General features: G+C 49.7%; 1 protein-coding gene across 2 annotated transcripts in view; it reads right to left on the minus strand.

The window, feature by feature from the left end:
• The window catches only part of LOC144824395 (indian hedgehog protein-like), a 52122-nt gene extending 32181 nt beyond the window's left edge, over positions 1–19941 (minus strand). Inside the window, exon 1 of one of the 2 annotated variants that reach the window (XM_078683503.1) lies at positions 19816–19941. In XM_078683503.1, the coding sequence (XP_078539629.1) occupies positions 19816–19843 (28 nt within the window). In that variant the 5' untranslated portion in view covers positions 19844–19941. The remainder of the gene's footprint in view (positions 1–19815) is intronic. The other variant, XM_078683504.1, reaches the window with a different exon arrangement.
• Between the last annotated feature and the right edge of the window lie 202 nt (positions 19942–20143).

The raw sequence follows: 20143 nt of genomic DNA on the forward strand, positions 1-20143 counted from the left end.
TGGTTCAGAAAGCGACCTTTTTTTTAAATGGTGTAAATCCGTTCAGTAGTTTTTGAGAAATTCAAAAGATAAGAGTCAAAAAATCAATTTCCCTTAGGAAACTTTGGGCAAGGCTACAGCCGAAACTGCTGAATGGAATTACCCCAAATTTGGCAAAAAGGTAGTGCGTGGATCAGAAAGCGACTTTTTTTCTTAATGGGGTAAATCCGTTCAGTAGTTGCTGGGAAAAATAAAAAAATAAAAGTTTCAATATCTAGGGCAGCGGTTGGGTTGCGACCCTTCCCGACCACGAGCTTCATTCTAATTGGCTGCCACGACCACACGCTTCATTCTAATTGGCTGTCAACACTCCAAACCAGGAAGTGTTGGCAGCCACCTTGTTACTCGGTAGAAGTGAGTCACCAGAAAACAGAGAATCAAAGATACAAAACAAGAGAAGTGGGCAGGGTAGAATCCCCCTGACCCCCTAGGCCTGCTCAGGGGGTCCCAGAAGGACCCCCAGGGCCAAAAAAAGCAATTAAAAAAAAATAAGCGTGGATTCCAGCGTTTTATTTTAATGAGGCCCCCAGGTGGGCTAGGTCCCAGGGGCCTTTCTTAAAAAATAATAGCGGGGGCCCCCGCATCCTCGGGGACCACCACCACCCCGGGGCTTCATTCATGTTGGGAGGGGGGCCTGGAGCCAGTTATGGTCCTGGGGACTGCCACCCCCCAGGGCCTGCTCCTGCAGTGCCCCGGGGTGCCCACCCCTGGGACACTGCTCTTTGCTATGAGAGGGCAGGAACCTCGCTGCTACCGCTCTGTCATAGCAAACTTGCTTTGGATTTTGGAAGCGAGAGCTGGGGAACCTGCTCTCGATTCCAAAATCCAAAGCTGATTGCTTTTCCACACGGGGAGTTGCATGTCAGCAGCTCCACATGTGGAAAAGCAATGCCATCTCCCACAGTACGCGTGGAGCTGGAGGGACCGTGGGAGCATTGGGGATCCCCCCATGGTCCCCAACGGTGAGGCCAGGCCCTGGAGAATGAAGACCACGGGAGGGGGGCCGACGTGGCCCTCTTCTTGTTGTTTTTTTAAAATAATGAACATGTCACCAGTTTATCAGCGATAGCAGCTTCAAAATGCATCGTCACGGATGACCCCGGCAAATATTGGTAATGAGATGTAGAGTAGGCGTTCCCATGCAAAAAGCAGCAAACACATCACTTTGCAAGTTTCTCAACCACCAGCAAGATCGTGAAGAGAGTACAAAACAGGTGATATGGTGAGTTTACACCTGCTCTGAGCTGGTGTAAAGTCGGACTACAACGTGCAACATAAAGGGAGCCCAGCCCAGAGCCACACCTGAACGACAACAGATGCAATGGAGCCAACGATCATGCAACTCGGACACCCAACACTGCTCCAACACACCCCGCCACTAGCCCCTTGTCTGCCATCCCCCCATCACCCCTCCCCCAAACAAATGTGACAGCAACCTTACATTATAGTAAGGCTCAGATTTCACTCATACAAAACCATAGAAATTCAGCAATTATAGTTACCTGAGCTAACTATAACTCATGTCCCACGAATGCACTGCTTATGACCTCAAATATTACATCACTCATAAAATGGTCAGCGTCATCACTGATGTCGTCTTAAGTGACATCACTGATGACATCCTCCACAGAACTACTCACACACCCACACACACCCACATAGAAAGTTTCATACACCCATTCCCACTCCAATACAACCACTGACATACCCATTCACAGACCCACATAAGCACTAACACATCCATTTACTGATCCATAGAGCCACTCAATCATCAATCATATCATTTGTAAAGCGCACTACTCACCCGTGAGGGACTCAAGTCGCTGGGGTGGGGAATGCTGCTACTACTCAAAAAGCCAGGTCTTGAGGAGTCTTCTGAAGGTCAGCTGGTCTTGGGTCTGCCGTAGGGAGGATGGGGAGGGTGTTCCAGGTCTTGGCGGCATGGTGGGAGAACGATCTGCCGCCGGAGGTTGCTCTTCGGAAGCGGGGGACTGTGGCGAGGGCGAGGTCGGCAGAGCGGAGTTGCCGGGTGGGGGTGTAGAAGCTGAGTCGTCTGTTGAGGTACGCTGGTCCGGTGTCGTGGAGTGCTTTGTGTGCATGGGTGAGGAGCTTGAAGGTTATCCTCTTGTTGACCGGGAGCCAGTGCAGGTCTCTCAGGTGAGATGTGATGTGGCTGCAGCTAGGTATGTCAAGGATCAGGCGGGCAGAGGTGTTCTGGATGCGTTGTAGCCAGCTCAGGAGTTTTGCCGAGGCTCCTGCGTAGAGGGCGTTTCCGTAGTACAACCTGCTGCTGACGAGGGGATGGGTGACCGTTCTTCTTTTTTCAGTGGGGATCCACTTGTAGATCCTGCGGAGCATGCGAAGGGTGTTAAAGCAGGAGGAGGAGATGGCGTTGACTTGTTTAGTCATGGAGAGGGTGGAGTCGAGGAAGACTCCTAGGTTGCCTGCGTGGTCGGTGGGTGTTGGAGCGGTTCCCAGTGCAGTCGGCAACCAGGAGTCGTACCAGGACAAAGGGGTGGATCAGAGGATGACGAACTACGTCTTGTCCGAGTTCAGCTTCAGTCGGCTGTTCCTCATCCATTCAGCGATGGCCTTCATTCCTTCGTGAAGGTTGGTTTTGGCGGTGTGGGGGTCCTTGGTGAGGCAGAGGATCAGCTGGGTGTCTTCGGCGTAGGAGATGATGTTGAGGTCGTGCCGACAGAGACGTGGGCGAGCGGTGCCATGTAGATGTTAAACAGAGTTGGGCTGAGAGATGAGCCCTGGGGAACACCGCAGATGTTCTTTGTGGCTTCGGAGCAGAAGGGGGGAAGGCGGACACTCTGTGTTCTGCCAGAGAGGGAGGTGGTCCAGTCCAGGGACTTCTCTTGGATCCTGGCATTGTGGAGGCGTGTTCGTGGTGTGTGGTGGCAGACCGTGTCAAAGGCGGCTGACAGGTCCAGGAAGATGAGGGCCGCCATTTCTCCGTTGTCCAGCAGGGACTGGGAAGGGTCCAGGATGTTGTTCTCCTCAAGGTAGCGGGTCAGTTGTTCTTTGACCGTCTTCTCGATGACCTTTGCCGGGAACGGGAGCAGGGAGATGGGCCGGAAGTTCTTGAGGTCCTTGGGGTCTGCCTTGGGTTTCTTAAGTAAGGCGTTGATCTCGGCGTGCTTCCAGCTCTCCGGGAAGGTTGCTGTCTCGAAGGAGGTGTTGATAACTTTCCGGAGATGGGGCTGGCTTTGTTGAAGATGTGGGGTGTGGGCATGGGTCTGATGGAGATCCGGAGTGAATGGTGTTCATGATCTTGATGGTGTTGTCGTCGTTGATGTTGGTCCAGGAGAGCAGGCGGTTGGTGCGGATGGTTGATGTGGAGGCGGAGGTCTCAGTGGTTGTTGGGGTGGTCGTGGCGTTGAATTTGTCGTGGTTGTCTGTGATCTTGCGGTGGAAGAAGGTGGCCAGCGAGTCGCATAGGTCTTACGAGGGTGGGACGTCGTTGGTGTTGGAGCTGGTGTTGGAGAGTTCCTTCACGATATTGGAGAGCTCTTTGCTGTTGTGCGCGTTGTTGTCTAGGCGGTCTTTGAAGGAGGCCCTTTTGGTGGATCTGACGAGGTGATGGTGTCTGCGGGTGGCATTCTTGTGGGCGGCGTGGCTGTCCGGTGTTCGTTCACGGAGGCAGATCTTCTCCAGCTTTCGGCAGGTTTGCTTGAAGGCCCCGAGGTCTTCAGTGAACCAGCTGGCTTTCTTGTTGGTGTGACTGTTGGAGGGTTTCTTGATCGGGGCGAGGGTGTTGGCACAGTTGTTGATCCACTGTCTGAGGTTGCAGGCGGCGGTGTTAGGGTTGGTGGGGTTGGCGGGTGTTCTCTGGGCGAGGGTGGTGGTTAGCTAGTCTTCGGTGACTTTGCTCCAGCAGCGACGAGGCATCTGTTGGGTGCAGTGGTGCATGGTGTTTTTTTTTAAGGTGAAGTGGATGCAGCGATGGTCGGTCCAGTGGAGTTCGGTGGTGTGGTTGTAGGAGATGTGGGGGCTTGCGGAGAAGATGAGGTCAAGCGTGTGACCGGCAGAGTGGGTGGGTGTTGTGACGAGTTGTCTGAGTCCGAGGTTGACTAGGTTATCGATCAGGGTGGTGGAGTTGATGTCGTTGTTGTTCTCGAGGTGCAAATTCAGGTCCCTGAGGAGGATGTAGTCCGTGGAGGCGAGGGCGTGTGTGCTGACTAAGTCGAAGATAGAGTCGCTGAACTGTGGTCGGGGTCCAGGGGGTCTGTAGATGAGAGTTTCTCTTAGGGTGGTATTGGGTTCAGTGTGGATCTGAAAGTGCAGGTGTTCGGCGGTGCTGAGGGTGTCGTTGGTGTTGGTCGAGACTCTGAGAGTGTTTCTGTGGACGATGGCGATTCCTCCTCCTACTCCGTTGGTGCGGTCCCTGCGGGTGATCTTGTAGCCTTCCGGGACGGCTATGGCTGTCGGGTGCCGAGGCGGGTTTCAGCCAGGCCTCCATCAGGAAGGCCACATCTGGGGAGGTTGAGTCGAGTAGGTCCCAGAGTTCAACGGTGTGTTTGCGAGCGGAGCGGGTGTTGAGAAGGATGCATCTGAGGTGGTTGGGTACTTTCCTGGTAGGCAGCATGGTGGGGCGGATGCTTGTGAACCTGCAGTTCCGGCAGGTGAAAGCTCTGTGGGTGCGCTTCGGGGCGGCAAAGAAGCAGGTGTGTGACCATCCGGTGTTGAGTGCATGGAAGGTTCTGGTAACAAAGCGGTGTCGGGCGTAGGGGCATTCACGGGGTCCTGGCGCTGGGCGTGGTCCAGGCACGGATGGGCGCAGATAGGCTTGCCTTAGGCGCGCCTTTGGCGCGCCAGTGGCACACCCTCTACGTGCCTGCTGTGCGACCTCCTTATGAAGAGATGTGGGAGGGAGGAGCGGCTGGGAGGCGGGAGCGGGGAGGTGAATGGGATTGCAGGGGGGTGGGGCCGCAGGGACGCAGTGGTGGGAACAATTGGTAGGCCGCGGGAGAACTGGGCACAGGAAGGAAAAACAAGTTTAGGCAAGAAAACAAGTACAGGCATAGAGGAATAAAAACAAGTCTGGGCAAGAAAGCAAGTTAGTCACAGCGGAATAAAAACAAGTCTGGGCAAGAAAGCAAGAACAGGCACAGGGGAATAACAAGCATTTACAATGCAATGGTTTCGCCTTTGGAAAAGTTAGAGCTATTGGCATTGTAAATGTTAAAATTTGTATTTATGATTTGGTTTTGAAGACACATAAATAAATGTCATTTGCATTTACATTGTCATTAGCTTAATCTTTCGCAAATGTGTGACCTATTGTACCCTACGGACTAGCTCAGCAGACAGCAATTACTACCACACACACACACTCAGAGCCACACACACACACACACACACACGGAGCCACACACACACACACAGAGCCACACACACACACCCAGAGCCACCCACACACACCCAGAGCCACACACACACCCAGAGCCACACACACACCCACCCAGAGCCACACACACACACATCCGGTGCAACACACACACCCACCCAGAGCCCCACACACACCCACCCAGAGCCACACACACCCACCCAGAGACATACACATAACATGAACTGCCTCTGGTTCCATATTCAGATCTGTCCTTCCAGAGTTGGGCGGTTTCATGGCGCTGTGGTCACTGTTTCAAATGCACAAGTTAGAGCTTGAAGCCTCGAGTCTGACGGTGGGGGAGGAGATGGGAGGGATGGATGTTTCTTCTTAGACTAAGAAGCCCGTGTGTGTGTAAGCGGGCGGCTGGAGTGCTAGGCACTTGATTCCAGCCGCAGCTGCGAGCGCCCCTTGGCCTGGACTCCATTTCCGGGAGCTGCCGAGCTGCTCGTTAATAGATGCAGTGTGGAGTGTGCCTGTCCGTGTGAGCTGCCAGGAGTCTCCTGAGACTAGTGCAGCAGTTCAGTCACAGATCACAGCCAGCAGCACCGACAGGCAGAGCTGCTTCCTCACCCTCTGGCGCACACGCACGTTTTTTCCTGTTGTTTTTTTCACCTTTTGGAATCGGGTCCCTGGTGAAGCTTTTCTGCAAAATCGGACTGTGCATGCCTGGACTCCCTCCCGCGGCGACAGCAGCGCACGAAGTGCAGGCACAAGAGGACTCCCAGCAGTAAGTAGCGCTCTCCACTGGAGTGCACGTATGTCTTTTTAACGGGGTAGAGGGCTCGTGGTGATGTCCTGCTCAGGAAGTCAGTGCTGAACTTTTTTACGGCAGTGCACATCTGCAGCATTGCTGCAGCTTCCTGGCCGAGCATGACCGGGGGCTCCGCGTGTGTACCTACGGGCTGTGCCGGGCCCGGCTGTGCTGCCCCTGCCAGTTGTGGGGGTCTGCAGGCACCGCGCCCCCGCCACCCCAGCACTCTTCGCCCATTGATGACAGCTCCTGCCTGGCGCTGCTTGTCCCGGTCCGGCTCGGAACTGAGGCCGCTCATTCAGAGATCTCACCGGGCGGAAACCCTGTGTGTGGGACCCCGACTAATTCCAGCAGCGCAGCGTAGGTGGGGTGGATGATTGGAGAACCATTGCTCCCTGCTCGCGGCGGTGAGTGTCAGGAGTGTGGGGCAGCGGACCCGGGTGCTGGGGAGATCTCAATCTCGCCTTACAGGCACACTGAGCTCCCGTGAAGGCATACTGAGTGAGTTCCAGTGCACGTTAACTTAGTTGGTTCCCTGCTCAGACACTTAGCCCCATGTCCTCTGAGCTCGCTGTATATGTTGTCTGGGCACCACGGAAAGGTACTCTAAGATCCCCACATATGTCCTGTTATTCCCACATCGGTGTTCTGTTCGCTCCCTTGCATGTACTGTTATCTCACCGTACGAGCACCCTTAAGGCAGGCTTAGCTCCCCTACAAGCACTGTTATCTCACCGTACGTGCACTCTGCAGGCAGGCTTAGCACCCCTGCATGCACTGTTATCTCACCGTACGAGCACTCTGCAGGCAGGCTTAGCTCCGCTGCATGCACTGTTATCTCACCGTACGAGCACAGCAGCCTGTCTTGCGTTGCGGCCCAGGAGCAAGCCAAAGGCTATGGTTTTCTTGGTATGAGTCTCGTTATTATAGTCTTCAGCTCTCGGACACCAAAACAACAAGCATTAAGCACGGACAGCAGGAGGGGGGGGGCGGGTTAACGGCTCACGGACAGCGGGAGGGGCGGGTTAACGGGCACATGGACAGCGGGAGGGGGGGCCGGAACGGGCACAAGTTACAAGCATACCGTGCAAAGCGAAACATTCACAACACGAGGCAGCAACGAGACACACAAAGACGTAAAACAAACAGTTTAACATATAAACAAAATGCTGCTTACCTGATCGCAAATAAAAACACCACCAATCCGGCTAAAGGCATTTCGAAAAAGACGAAAACAACACGGTTAAAAAAAAAAAACACCCGTCCACCGCCGCATGACGATCGCAAAGGGGCGGGATGAGTAAAAATCGCGGGAACGCCCACGAATCTGCTCCGGCATTGACGGACAGATCTCTGTTCCAATGGCTAGCCTCCATTTATGGAGCTAGCCAATGGAACAGAGGGGCGGGACAACACACACATACTGTACACATAAGATTTTGCCTGCGCCGAAAAGCTGCGCGGTGCGCAGCTTTCGACAGGCGAAACCTAAAAAGAAGTCTGGACAAGAAAGCAAGTACAGGCACAGGGTAATAAAAAGAAGTCTGGGCAAGAAAGCAAGTTAGGCACAGGGGGGAAATACAAGAATAGGCAAAAACAATGCAGGCAGAGCCGTGCAGCAGCGTGGGGAGCGACCTGCCTGCGAGCATCCACTCACCTATACACCCACTCACACAACCACTAACTCACCCCTACACCCACTCATTCATCCACTTACCCACCCTTACAGCCACTCACACACTGAGTCAGTCACACATACAGCTACTCATACACCTACTCACTCAATCATAGAGTTAATCACTCAGCCACTCACTCACCCATACAATTACTCATGCACCCACTCACTAACTCATACTTATACTAACACATGTACTCACTCACATATACAGTCACAAAAACAAGCACACACTCACCCATACAGCCACTCTCACTTTGCTCATTCACCCATATAGTCACTCACATGCCCACTCACTCACCCACCCATATACCACTGACAAACCCACTAACGCACGCACATAGCCACACACACAGTCACTCACTTATTTATGTAAAGAGTTTTATATAGCGCTGGCTAGACCCTAAGGTATCAGAGCCCTTTACATGAGAATCAACAATGTAACAGAAAAAGGTCAACAATTACACAATACATCAAGAAATAGGCAATACAATTAGGAGAGGAGAGAAAGGAAAGAGAAAAGTGGTGGAGGGGGCAGCGGAGGTGAGAAAGGGAGGATAAGGGAAGAGACAACAAGGAGAGACGAAAGAAAGTCTGTCTAAAGATCGACTGGGTAGGTGACGACCAAGGAGGGAATCCACGGCCCATCTCCTCTATAGGTAAACCAGGTAGCTCCATCGGGCATCAGACAAAATAGTTCAGTCTCAATACATTGAGAGAGGAGAGAAGGAGAGACATAAATAGATGGAGGATGCGGGAAGAGACGACAGGAGAGACGAAAGGAAGTCTGTCTAAAGACTGACTGGGTAGGTGACGTCCAAGGAGGGAGTCCCCGGTCAGTCTCCCCTATAGCTAAACCAGATAGCTCCATCGGGCATCAGACAAAATAGCTAGATCTCAATTGACGAGGGAAAATTCACAGATAAACAGGGTGGGGACTAAGGGCCAGGACAGGTCAGGTCAAAGGTCAGGGGAGGGGAGGAAAGGAGACACAGCAGGGAGACGAGACACAGGAGGGAGACGAGATAAACTGTGCCCAATGTCCGGCTGGGTAGGTGAGGGGAGTTGAAAAAAGGGGCTGGGAAGCAGGTCAATTCTGGCAGACCGGCAGTGGAGGAACAGTACATCATGAAGTCCCAAAAAGAGTGAAAGGGACAATAGCACAGGTGGAGTCACATAGTCATTAAGTCCAGCGCCAAATTCAATCACCGTGTTGGGTTATCTGGGCAAAGTTGGGGGACCATAAGGAGGGGGTGAGACAAGGGAGCCCTATAAGTGGACAATCAAGTCTGGAGGGGAGAGAGCGTCCAATTGGGGACCATCACAGGGCAATGGACGGGTAGGCGCTCAAAGGCGTGGACCATCGATAAGCAGTGATTGAGGAACCGGTCAAGGCAATCAAGGTGGAGTGCCAGGAGCCACAGTCCTTAACAACCTCAGCAGAAAATGGCAAACTCCCAGATCACCGGAAAATGAGAACCCCCAAAAAAATCTGAGGAGCAAAAACCAACCTCCAGTAGCAGGACTGGTTGGGGAAGGCAGGCGCACAAAATATGTTACAAATAGTATCACTCATTAGTAGTACATGTTTTCTGATTTAACATTTGTAGTATCTTGCTATACATCTTTAATACTCAGAACTTTTAGAAAACACTCACAATCACTGGATGATATCATGAGTGTTGGCACTGATCATGTCATGATGTGAAGTCGTAAGCAGTGCATTGCAGGGGTGTAAGTTTTAGTTAGCTCAGTTAAATATAACTGCTGAATTTCTATGGTTTTGTACGAGTGAAATCTGACCCTAACTATAATGTCCCTTTAACCTTTGGTTTTGTCAGTGAAAAAAAGAATACATATATATATATTCACTGAAAAAACAACAGGTTACAGGATCGTTATAGTTAGGCTGACAATTTACTCATACAAAACCAGAGAAATTCAACCGTGACAGTTAGCTGAGCTAACTATAACTTGTGCCCCCGCAAAGCACTGCTGATTATGTCACATATTATTTACATCACTCATGATATGGTCAGTGACATCACAGATGACATCATCCAGTGACTGAGTGTTTCTAAAGTTTAAGAATACTACATTTCTATATGCCAAGGTGTATTCGAAGAATGAGTGGGTGTATGCGTGTCTGTATGGATGATTTAGTGGGTGCGTGACTGACTGTATAGTGAGTGATTAAACATGTCTTAGTGAACGTATGGGTGAGTAACTAATCTATGTGAATGTGTGTATCAGTTTGTCAGTTGGTGTATACGTGGCTGCATAGGTTGGTGAGTAGGTACATGAGTGTCTATATGGGTTATTGATTAGTTGTCTGAGTACCTGTATGGGTGCCTGAGTGTCTGTGTGGGTGGGTAAGGGGTGTATGACTCGCTGCACGGATCTATGAGTGGGTGAATTGGTTCATGAGTGCGTCTGTGTGGGACTATATGGGTGAGTGACTGTGCATATGGCTGTGTCGGTTAGTGTAATGGATGTCTCAGTGGTTTATGAGTGAGTAACTGCATATGTGAAAGGCAGCATATGTGAGTGTTGGAGAATATAAGTGACGGTATGTGTGAGTGAGTATGGCATGGGTCTGCACCGGCATGCAGATCTCGTGGTCTTTTCCTGTAGCCAGAGGGACTCGCTAAGGGTGTTCCCTATCCCCGGTGCTATTCGCACTTTCCATGGAACTACTCGCTGCCACGCTGTGTGTTAGAGGCTCTTTTGGGTGTGTTAGGGTGGGACCAGATTGGCATATGATATCTTTGTAAACAGATAATGTGTTGGTGTACCTTAGGGATCCTGTTCAATCACAACCATCCCTTTATGACCTGCTTGATCTTTTTGGGTCGATGACAGGCCTCAGGGTCAACTGGGATAAGTCTCGCATGTTTCCTCTGCGCTGCTTAGCACCGGAACCCAGAGAAGAGCTGGAGCACCTCCCCTGGAGCTTTGACACTTTCATTACCTCAAGGCAAATGTATACGTATAGTAGGGCCTTGGCCTTGATTAACCAGTCCATGCATTGTTGGATGCGGTTGCCCCTCTAACCCATGGGCAGGGCCTCTGTGACAAAGATGCTAATTCTCCTGTGGCTCCTATATTTCTTTGCGACTCTGCCATTGGTAACTCCCAGGCCAATTTTTCGGTCATTGCGGAGCCTGGAGTCTGAGCTTACCTGGGGACCCGCTCGGAAATTAGTCTCGCTATCCGTGCTTCAACGTCCCATGCTCCTGGGGGGATTTGGGGTTCCAGACATGGAACTATATTTCAGGCAGCCCAACTGCAAAGGCCTATGCACTGGTGTAGGCAAGTAAGAGCTGCTTTCATGGCCCCCCCCCACACTTTTTGCTGGTGTCATTATGTTTTTCTGACTATTCTGACTGGGATCCTGCAAATCAGTACCCCCGTCTCTGTGCTTCTTCCCTAAATGGGGCATGGTGAGTACTTAGGTACAACCCACATTGGCTACAGATGTTCCCTTGTACTTGGCATAGGTACCCCAAGGGTCCCCCATGGGATGAAGCATGTAGTATGCCACTGATGGGGACCACTACAATTGTAACTACAGGCCTGCCATTGCAGTCTATTTAAGCTGGTGCTAGCACCATTTACGACAGATATACGTTTTCTTATATCTGAGGTCACTGCACTTAAAACCTATAAATCAACCCTAAGGCAGGCCTTTCAATCCTGAAGGCAGGGTGCTTGGTTATAAGTGTGAGGGTGCCCCTGCATGAGCAGGAAACCCCTACAAACCATGGAGTCCATTCTCCTGGGTTGTAAGTGCATCAGCCATTCCGATACATAGATTGGCCATGTGTCATTATGCGATGGCTAACTCTAAACTGGCTGTAACGCACCCTGTCATGTTTGGTACCAAACATGTTGGAACCATACCCCAACACCGTAAATGATGTTGGAGGAATGATTCCATGCACCGTGAAGCTCCTCCGGGAGGCACTCAATGCTCCTGGTGTCAGTCTTCTAGACCCGGACCACAAACTAATGCTGCTACCGACCAGAGACACGAGCTTCTGAGGCGTCCTCGAAGTTGTGCATTGGGGTTTGAGAAGCCCCAACCCCGAGCAGTAAGTGCACCGAAGCTCAGCCCTCCACACTCCATGAGTGCCGAGTGGGGCCTGTGCCTGCATTTCTCCTCGACGCGTCTTCGCGGTTGCTAGCCCGTTGGCTAGTGGCCCTCCTGAAGACATCCTTTTGAATCAACACCACTTGACTGGTTGCTCTGGGCTTGCTCCTGCTTTCCAGTAAAGGGGAAGCTCCACAGACCTTGCTGGTCTGAACAGAATCCGATCGTCCCTTCCTGCGTGGGTTGCCTCTGCCACGGCTTGTTGGGTCCAAACCGGATACCGACGCCGCCAACAGCGAGATCCTTCGTGGGACAGTCCATATCCAGCTCCTGGTCATCGCCGACGCCTCCTGGTCCACGTGGCTGCAGAGACAAGCTTCACATCCTCACCTGATTGCATTTCGACATCGCCTGGTTCCTTCCTGGTTCCTTCCCAGTCACTGGCTAGTGACCCAGACTCTGTCCCCTCTGCTTTCAGGTTCTTCTCGACTCCGATACACCCTTGGATCCACCCGGACATCTTCCTCCTGGTTGCCTGCAGCATCTTCTTGCATCTCTCCATAGGATTCGACGACGAAACCCGGCACAAAAGAACACCTATGCACCGACTTCGCTGGGTGAGGTAACTCCCGTAGGTAACAACTATCCAAGTGTCCTAGTTTAACAGGGTTTTCCCGTAGTCCACCCGGAAGTGTCCAAAATCAACTACTTTGTAAACTTTACGTTCCCATTGAAAGTCTATGGTAACTCGCTTGTGTGTGTAGACACTGCACACGCATCATGTGGGTCTCCTAATTCCAGTTCTTTGGTTGATCAGTGTAGCGCCAGCGATTTCCTAGGCCCTAGGCCTACTCACCTTTCCTGAAGTGGTTCTTATACCACTTCTTTAGTATGTGGTTCGTGAGGCCCCTAGGGCAGAATTTTATTTGTGCAACTTATTGAGTAACTTGTGCTGTATCTCGAACTCTGACCTCATAAAGAGTGCAGAGGGGTTGTGTTAGTAATAAATACTTATATATTTGATATATACCTTGTGTGGTGTCCTTTCATTTGGTATTCAAGGGATTGTTATTGGTAAAACAATTGGCTTCACATGCTCTCTAAAGTGTTAGCCTAAGACTGCTTTGTCCATGCTACCACTAGGATAGCTGGTCTATAAGGTTGACTTTACAACCATCACCATAAGGGTTGTTTGGACTGATACAGGGTGCCCACTAGAATAGTGAACATCATATACCAGGCCAACTTCTCACAGTGGATATTAGTCAGTTATTTGGAGTGAGAAGGATAGCGGAGGGATAAAAGGGGAAGAAAGGTTTGCATTCATATAGCACTTCATATAGCACTTGTTACCCCTGAGGGATGTTGAAGCACTTTTCTGGCGAGTAGCACGCCACTCCAGAACTCATAAAGGATTAGTGTTGAAAATTAGTATATAAAATATGAAGTACTTTGAGTAGTGGATATGTTATTCAGTTATTTAGGTAGAGAAGGATAGGTGGCGGGATAGTGAAGGGCTTGCTACCCCTGATGGGGTTTTGAAGCGCAAGTAGCACGATACTCTGGAACCCATCAGGATTAGTGTTGAATTAGTATGGTAAAACATGAAAGTAATTTTAGTGGTGGATATGTTGGTCAGTTATTTGGATTGAGAAGGGTTGGGGAGGGATAGAAAAGAGGGAAGAGTTTAGAAAGGTTTGTTTTGGGGGATCGGTATAGTAAAAGAGGTGTAAGATGGTGCAAGGAGGGGTAGAGTAGGAGAGTCTAGAAAGGGTTATTTTGGGGGTCATGGTAGTGGCATGGGGCTTGGGGTTAAATGAGAGAGTGGATGTGGAGGATATATTGAGCGAAGTATATGCTGAGAAATAGGGAAGCGCATTGGAAATGCTAAATTAGAAGAAAGTGATAAATATATAGATCCATAAGTACATTGAAAGTATATGGATGCATAATGGAGGTATGTATATTGGGCAGCATTTCTGGAGCTGGCCCTGGTCAGTCTCGAACAGGCTCAACTGCCCTTGTCCTCTCCGCCCTTAGCCTCGACGCCTGGGCTGAGACACCCTAAGCCTGGTCTTTTATAGCCCTAGTAATCAGGTGACCCCGTCAGCCAATGGGAGCCCTAGCCCTAACACTATCCAATCCCAACACTAGCTCTAAAAATCTAGAACCAATAGGAGACCAGGACCTTACAGCCAATCTTAGCCCTTGTCCAAGCACCCAATCAATTCAAAAACCCTAATCTCTATGTACAATAGAGGCCCTAGCCCTACCAGTAGTCCCACCCCAAGTCCAAGCAACTAATGGCACAGGAAGCCCTTATCCCTACTTCCAATAGAAAGCCTAACCCTACTCTTAGTCCCACAACCAGTCCAGCAACCAATAACACCAGAAGCCCTAATCGCTACTTCCAATTAAAAGTCTAACCCCAGCCCTAGTCCCACCCTAATCCCAACAACCAATAACACAGGAAACCCTAGTCCCTACTTTCAATAGAAATCCTAACCCTAGCCCTAGTCCCAACCCCACATTGATTGAATCACAGACCCAGAAACCAATCAGAACACTCAAATACCCAACCAATGAGGACACTAACCCTAATCCAATAGAAACATCAGATACAACCACCAATCAGTGTACACATGTACCACACAATATCAGACCATATAAGGTCCCAGCGACCTCAGACAAGGTTTGCTGGCCAGGGAGTTGGAAGCTGGTTTTCCTGTTCGGAATCTCCTAGGAGACAGCCAGGCTCAATCCACACTTTGGACTTCTGCAGGTAAAGGCCTCACTAACTCGAAATCTAACAATACTGTTTGAATAAAACTTTACTCCCTTAACTGGCCAAAAAACGAAGTGCACAGTCCCTAGTCAACACAGCCCACAGAAGCACCCTCTGATGTAGAATATCCCTGTTGCTAGGGGGGAAGGGGGGCTGGTTTCACTGGCTTATGAACACAAAATGGTGGCTGGGGGTGCACTGTTTTAACATACAGGTCTTAGCACAGAGCAAAGGAGAAATTTGGAGGGAAAACTGAAAGTCATCAGCAAAGAGAGGGTAAAACGACAGAGTTTGGACTGCAAATCCCACATTTCAACACGTTAAATGGAAGCAATCATGGGCAGGAAAAAACACAAGTTTAAAACACAAAATAGGTGATAAAATATCCAATTACAGGCAGGTTAATACTACAATTTTTAAACTGTAACAGCCACAGGCAAAGACAGAAATCACAGAAAGGGAAAATCGTTTTTTTTTTTTAAACTTTCGTCTTGGGAAGAGACAGCACTAGTCTGTCTCCTTACCACTTCCTAGACTCTGCTCACTGCAATCTGGGGCACAAGGAGGCTGCAACTCACAAGAAGGAGGAGAGAAGGAGGAGAATGATTTGGGGTGCACCCAGCAAGGCCTTAAGGGGCCTGGGCTAGTGTGAGGGGACGACTCAGAGTTGCCTGGTAGATGAATAGCCAATCCCCAGTCCTGGCTCTGCTGGCCTGGGGGGGAGGGCTGGGGACCAGCTTTTCCTGTTCAGAATCTCCTAGGAGACAGACAGGCTCAATCCACACTTTGGACTTCTGCAGGTAAAGGCCTCACTAACTTGAAATATAACAATACTGGCAACACACCATTACTACGCGGGCATTTCTACGAACTGCTATTTTTTAGGTTGCGTTTCTTTTACTTCGCATGTTTTTACATAGCATTCTGTTACCTCGCAAATGCTATTACTCCGCATTATTTTACTTCGACGGGACGTGCAAATGGGAGAGAGGTAAGTGGGAGTGTGTATTTTTTTAAGGGTGTTTGACTACTAGTTTTTTAGCTTTAGTGTAGTGCAGGGGGTTGTGTTTTAGGGTAGTGTTTGTAGTGTTTGTGTAGTGTATGGTAGTATTTGAGGGTTTAGGGTAGTGTCAGAGGGTTGTGTAGGGTAGTGTTTAAGTATAGGAGACGGACTGGTAGTAGGGGTAGGGTCGTGCTGGGGGTAGTGATTTAAGGTTTAGGGTAGTGTTGTAGTGTTTGTGTAGTGTAGGGTAGTTTTTTTGTGTTTAGGGTAGTTTCGGAGGGTTGTGTAGGGTAGTGTTTTAGTGTAGGGGACAGACTGGTAGTAGGGATAGGTTCGTGATGGGGTAGTAATTTAGGGTTTAGGGTAGTGTTGTAGTGTTTGTGTAGTGTAGTGTGTAGTGTAGTGTTTTAGGGTTTAGGGTAGCGTAAGGGGATCGTGTAGGGTAGTGTATCAGTGTAGGGGACGGACTGGGGGTAGTGTCATACTGGGTGAAGAGTTATAGGGTTTTGGGTAGTGTTGTAGTGTTTGTGTAGTGTAGGGTAGTGTTTTAGGGTTTAGGGTAGTGTCAGGGGGTCGTGTAGGGTAGTGTTTGAGTGTAGGGAACGGACTGGGAGTAGGGGTTATGTAGTGTAGGGTAGTGTTTTAGGGGTTAGGGTGGTGTCAGGGGGACATTTAGGGAAAAGTTGGCGTGTAGGGGCAGGACTGTGGCACAGTGTAGGGTTGTGCTAAAGGTAGTGTTGAAGGGATTAGAGTAGTGTTGAAACGTTTGTGTAGTGTAGTGTATTTGCCATTTGTATTTTGCGAAGTGCAGGGGTGTTTATTTATTTATTAAAAGTTACAAAAATAATTTTAAACCTTTCAAAGTGTTTGGGTGTTTATTAAAAGAAAATAAACATTGTGAAAAAAAGATGTGTATTAAATTTAATAACCGACTATTATTATTAAAAATATATTTAAAAATACTCCCCCACCCAAACCCCTATTTCCCTGTAATCCCGTCTCAGGGGTTAGGTTACTTTATTTTTTTTTAAAAATAGTACATATTTTCGGAGTAGTGGTCTGCGAAGTAATTAACTGCGCAGTAAAAGCAGTTTCTTATTTTCCAAATGCATTTGCGGAGTAATGGTTTGCTAATTAAAAATATGCTGAGTAATGGTAGATGCGATGTAAAAACATCACACTACATGCGAAGAAATGGCATGCTAAGTAGTGTCATATATTCAACAATACTGTATGAATAAAACTTTACTCCCTCTACTGGCCAAAAAACGAAGTGCACAGTCCCTAGTAAACACAGTTTAAACAGCTCACAGAAGCACCCTCTGATGTAGAATATCCCTGTTGCTGGGGGGGGGAGGGGATTTAAGGGCGTTGGTTTCATTGGCTTGTGAACAAAAAATGGTGGCTGGGGGTGCACTGATTTAACATACAGGTCTTAGCACAGAGCAAAGGAGAAATTTGGAGGGAAAACTGAAAGTCATCAGCAAAGAGAGGGAAAAACGACAGAGTTTGGACTGCAAATCCCACAATTCAACACGTTAAATGGAAGCAATCATGGGCTGGAAAAAACAAAAGTTTAAAACACAAAATAGGTGATAAAACATCTAATCACAGGCTGGTTAAAACTACAATTTTTAAACAGTAACAACCACAGGCAAAGACAGAAATCACAGAAAGGTAAAATCGTTTTTTTAAAAAACAACAATTAACAAACAACCTTTTTTCTGCTCATCTTTGAATTACATAATCGGCACCACCAACATGCGGCAGCTGTCATAAGTGCAGGTTCTGGCAATTAAGGGCCAGTGCCGGCAATTAAGTGCAGCTGCCGAGCACCGGAAGCACCAGCTTAAATTAAGCATTAAACCCAAGACTCACAGTCAGGAAACAGCCCAAGTTTTAGAGCTAGGTAACAACCCAAGACTCACAGCAGGGAACAGCAAAAGACTTACAGCCCGGGAACAGCTCAAGGTTCACTGGCTGGGAAGACCAAAAGACTCACAGCCAGAGAACAGCTCAAGACTCACAGCCAGAGAACAATCCAAGACTCACAGCCAGAGAACAGTCCAAGTCTCACAACCAGAGAACAGCTCAAGACTCACAGCCAGAGAACAGCTCAAGACTCACAGCCAGAGAACAGTCCAAGACTCATGGCCAGAGAACAGTCCAAGCCTCACAGCCAGAGAACAGCTCAAGACTCACAGCCAGAGAACAGCTCTAGACTCACAGCCAGAGAACAGCCCAAGACTCAGGGTCAGAGAACAGAACACGACTCACAGCCAGAGAACAGCTCAAGACTCACAGCCAGAGAACAATCCAAGACTCACAGCCAGAGAACAGTCCAAGTCTCACAACCAGAGAACAGCTCAAGACTCACAGCCAGAGAACAGCTCAAGACTCACAGCCAGAGAACAGCTCTAGACTCACAGCCAGAGAACAGCCCAAGACTCAGGGTCAGAGAACAGAACACGACTCACAGCCAGAGAACAGCTCAAGACTCACAGCCAGAGAACAATCCAAGACTCACAGCCAGAGAACAGTCCAAGTCTCACAACCAGAGAACAGCTCAAGACTCACAACCAAAGAACAGTCCAAGACTCAAAGCCAGAGAACAGCCCAAGACTCAGGGTCAGAGCACAGAACACGACTCACAGCCAGAGAACAGCTCAAGACTCACAGCCAGAGAACAATCCAAGACTCACAGCCAGAGAACAGTCCAAGTCTCACAACCAGAGAACAGCTCAAGACTCACAGCCAGAGAACAGCTCAAGACTCACAGCCAGAGAACAGTCCAAGACTCATGGCCAGAGAACAGTCCAAGCCTCACAGCCAGAGAACAGCTCAAGACTCACAGCCAGAGAACAGCTCTAGACTCACAGCCAGAGAACAGCCCAAGACTCAGGGTCAGAGAACAGAACACGACTCACAGCCAGAGAACAGCTCAAGACTCACAGCCAGAGAACAATCCAAGACTCACAGCCAGAGAACAGTCCAAGTCTCACAACCAGAGAACAGCTCAAGACTCACAACCAAAGAACAGTCCAAGACTCAAAGCCAGAGAACAGTCCAAGCCTCACAGCCAGAGAACAGCCCAAGACTCACAGCCAGAGAACAGTCCAAGACTCACAGCCAGAGAACAGTCCAAGACTCACAGCCAGAGAACACTCCAAGACTCATGGTCAGCGAACAATCAAAGACTCAGGGTCAGAGAACAGAACACGACTCACATCCAGAGAACCGCCCCAGAAGCACTCGCAGCCCGAGAACAGCCCAAGACTCACAGCCAGAGAACAGTCAAAGACTCACAGCAAGCGAAAAACCCAAAATTGAAAGCCAGAGAACAGCGCAAGAGGCAGAACAAGGCAACAGCCCAAATATTGCTGCCAGCTCTCTCAGGTCTCAGTGAGGGTCGGTTGCAGATCCAGACTGAGGCAGCCAGCTCTCGACTCACTATCCTGAGGCCAGCACGGGTCATCCTGAAGAAGGCTGGATACTCATAAGTAGAGCCGCCACATGACACAGCAATGGCACACCTCCAGAACAAGGAGTGCTCGGTGCTTGCCTTTCGATGCTAGAATATAACTAGGCTTCCATGTTTCCGTTTTTACTGATGTGTACAGAGAGATGCAGACAGAAAACTATGTGTTTCCTGTTGGTATTTATTTTTAAAAGCAGAAACATATGCAAAATTGTTCTTCTTGTGGGTGACTCCATTCTGCACTTCGGGATTTCCAGGACAACCGCTGAGCAGACAGACAGCGCGGGAAGTTAGAAAACAGGTTCAGATGTCCCTAAATACAAGCATGAGCTTGCAAATATGTGTATTACAACACTGGTATTTACCTGCGGGTGTAAGGTTTGGCTACATTTGCTACAACGCGACAGGTGGCAAAGTATGAATGTGTATGTATCAGTTAAATAAACGGAGAAACACACCATTGTACGACTCCATTTATTATGAAAACAAAATAAATAGGGATAAATAATAATAATAAGAAATATGTTTAAGGAGGGCTCCGGGCTCTCTGGGGCCCCAGGGACAGGGCCCCTGCCCCCACATCCCACACTCACTTGGTTCGGGCTCAGCTTGCTCAGCCATGGTGCCGGCTGGGACAGGTCGTCTCGCTGTGGTGCGGGGGCTCGCTGGGTCTCAGCTCACTCGCCAGGGGCTCTGAAGCCCCCGCTCCACAGGCCGCCTTTTAACTGCTCTGGGGGGGGGGGGGGGGGGCGTGTGCTGCAGCGCGTGCCTCGGCCGTCCGCCCCACGAACCCCCCCCCCCCCCTCCCACCTTGGCCACTCACTGACTTGGCACACACTTCACTCTTAGGGCAAAATCCATTGGAAGAAATGCCCGGCCCCGACCCCTGCTCCCCCCCCCCCCCACACACACACACACACA

The sequence above is a fragment of the Lissotriton helveticus genome, chromosome 3_1, assembly GCF_964261635.1.
Source record: "Lissotriton helveticus chromosome 3_1, aLisHel1.1, whole genome shotgun sequence".
In the NCBI taxonomy this organism is placed as follows: Eukaryota; Metazoa; Chordata; class Amphibia; order Caudata; family Salamandridae; genus Lissotriton; species Lissotriton helveticus.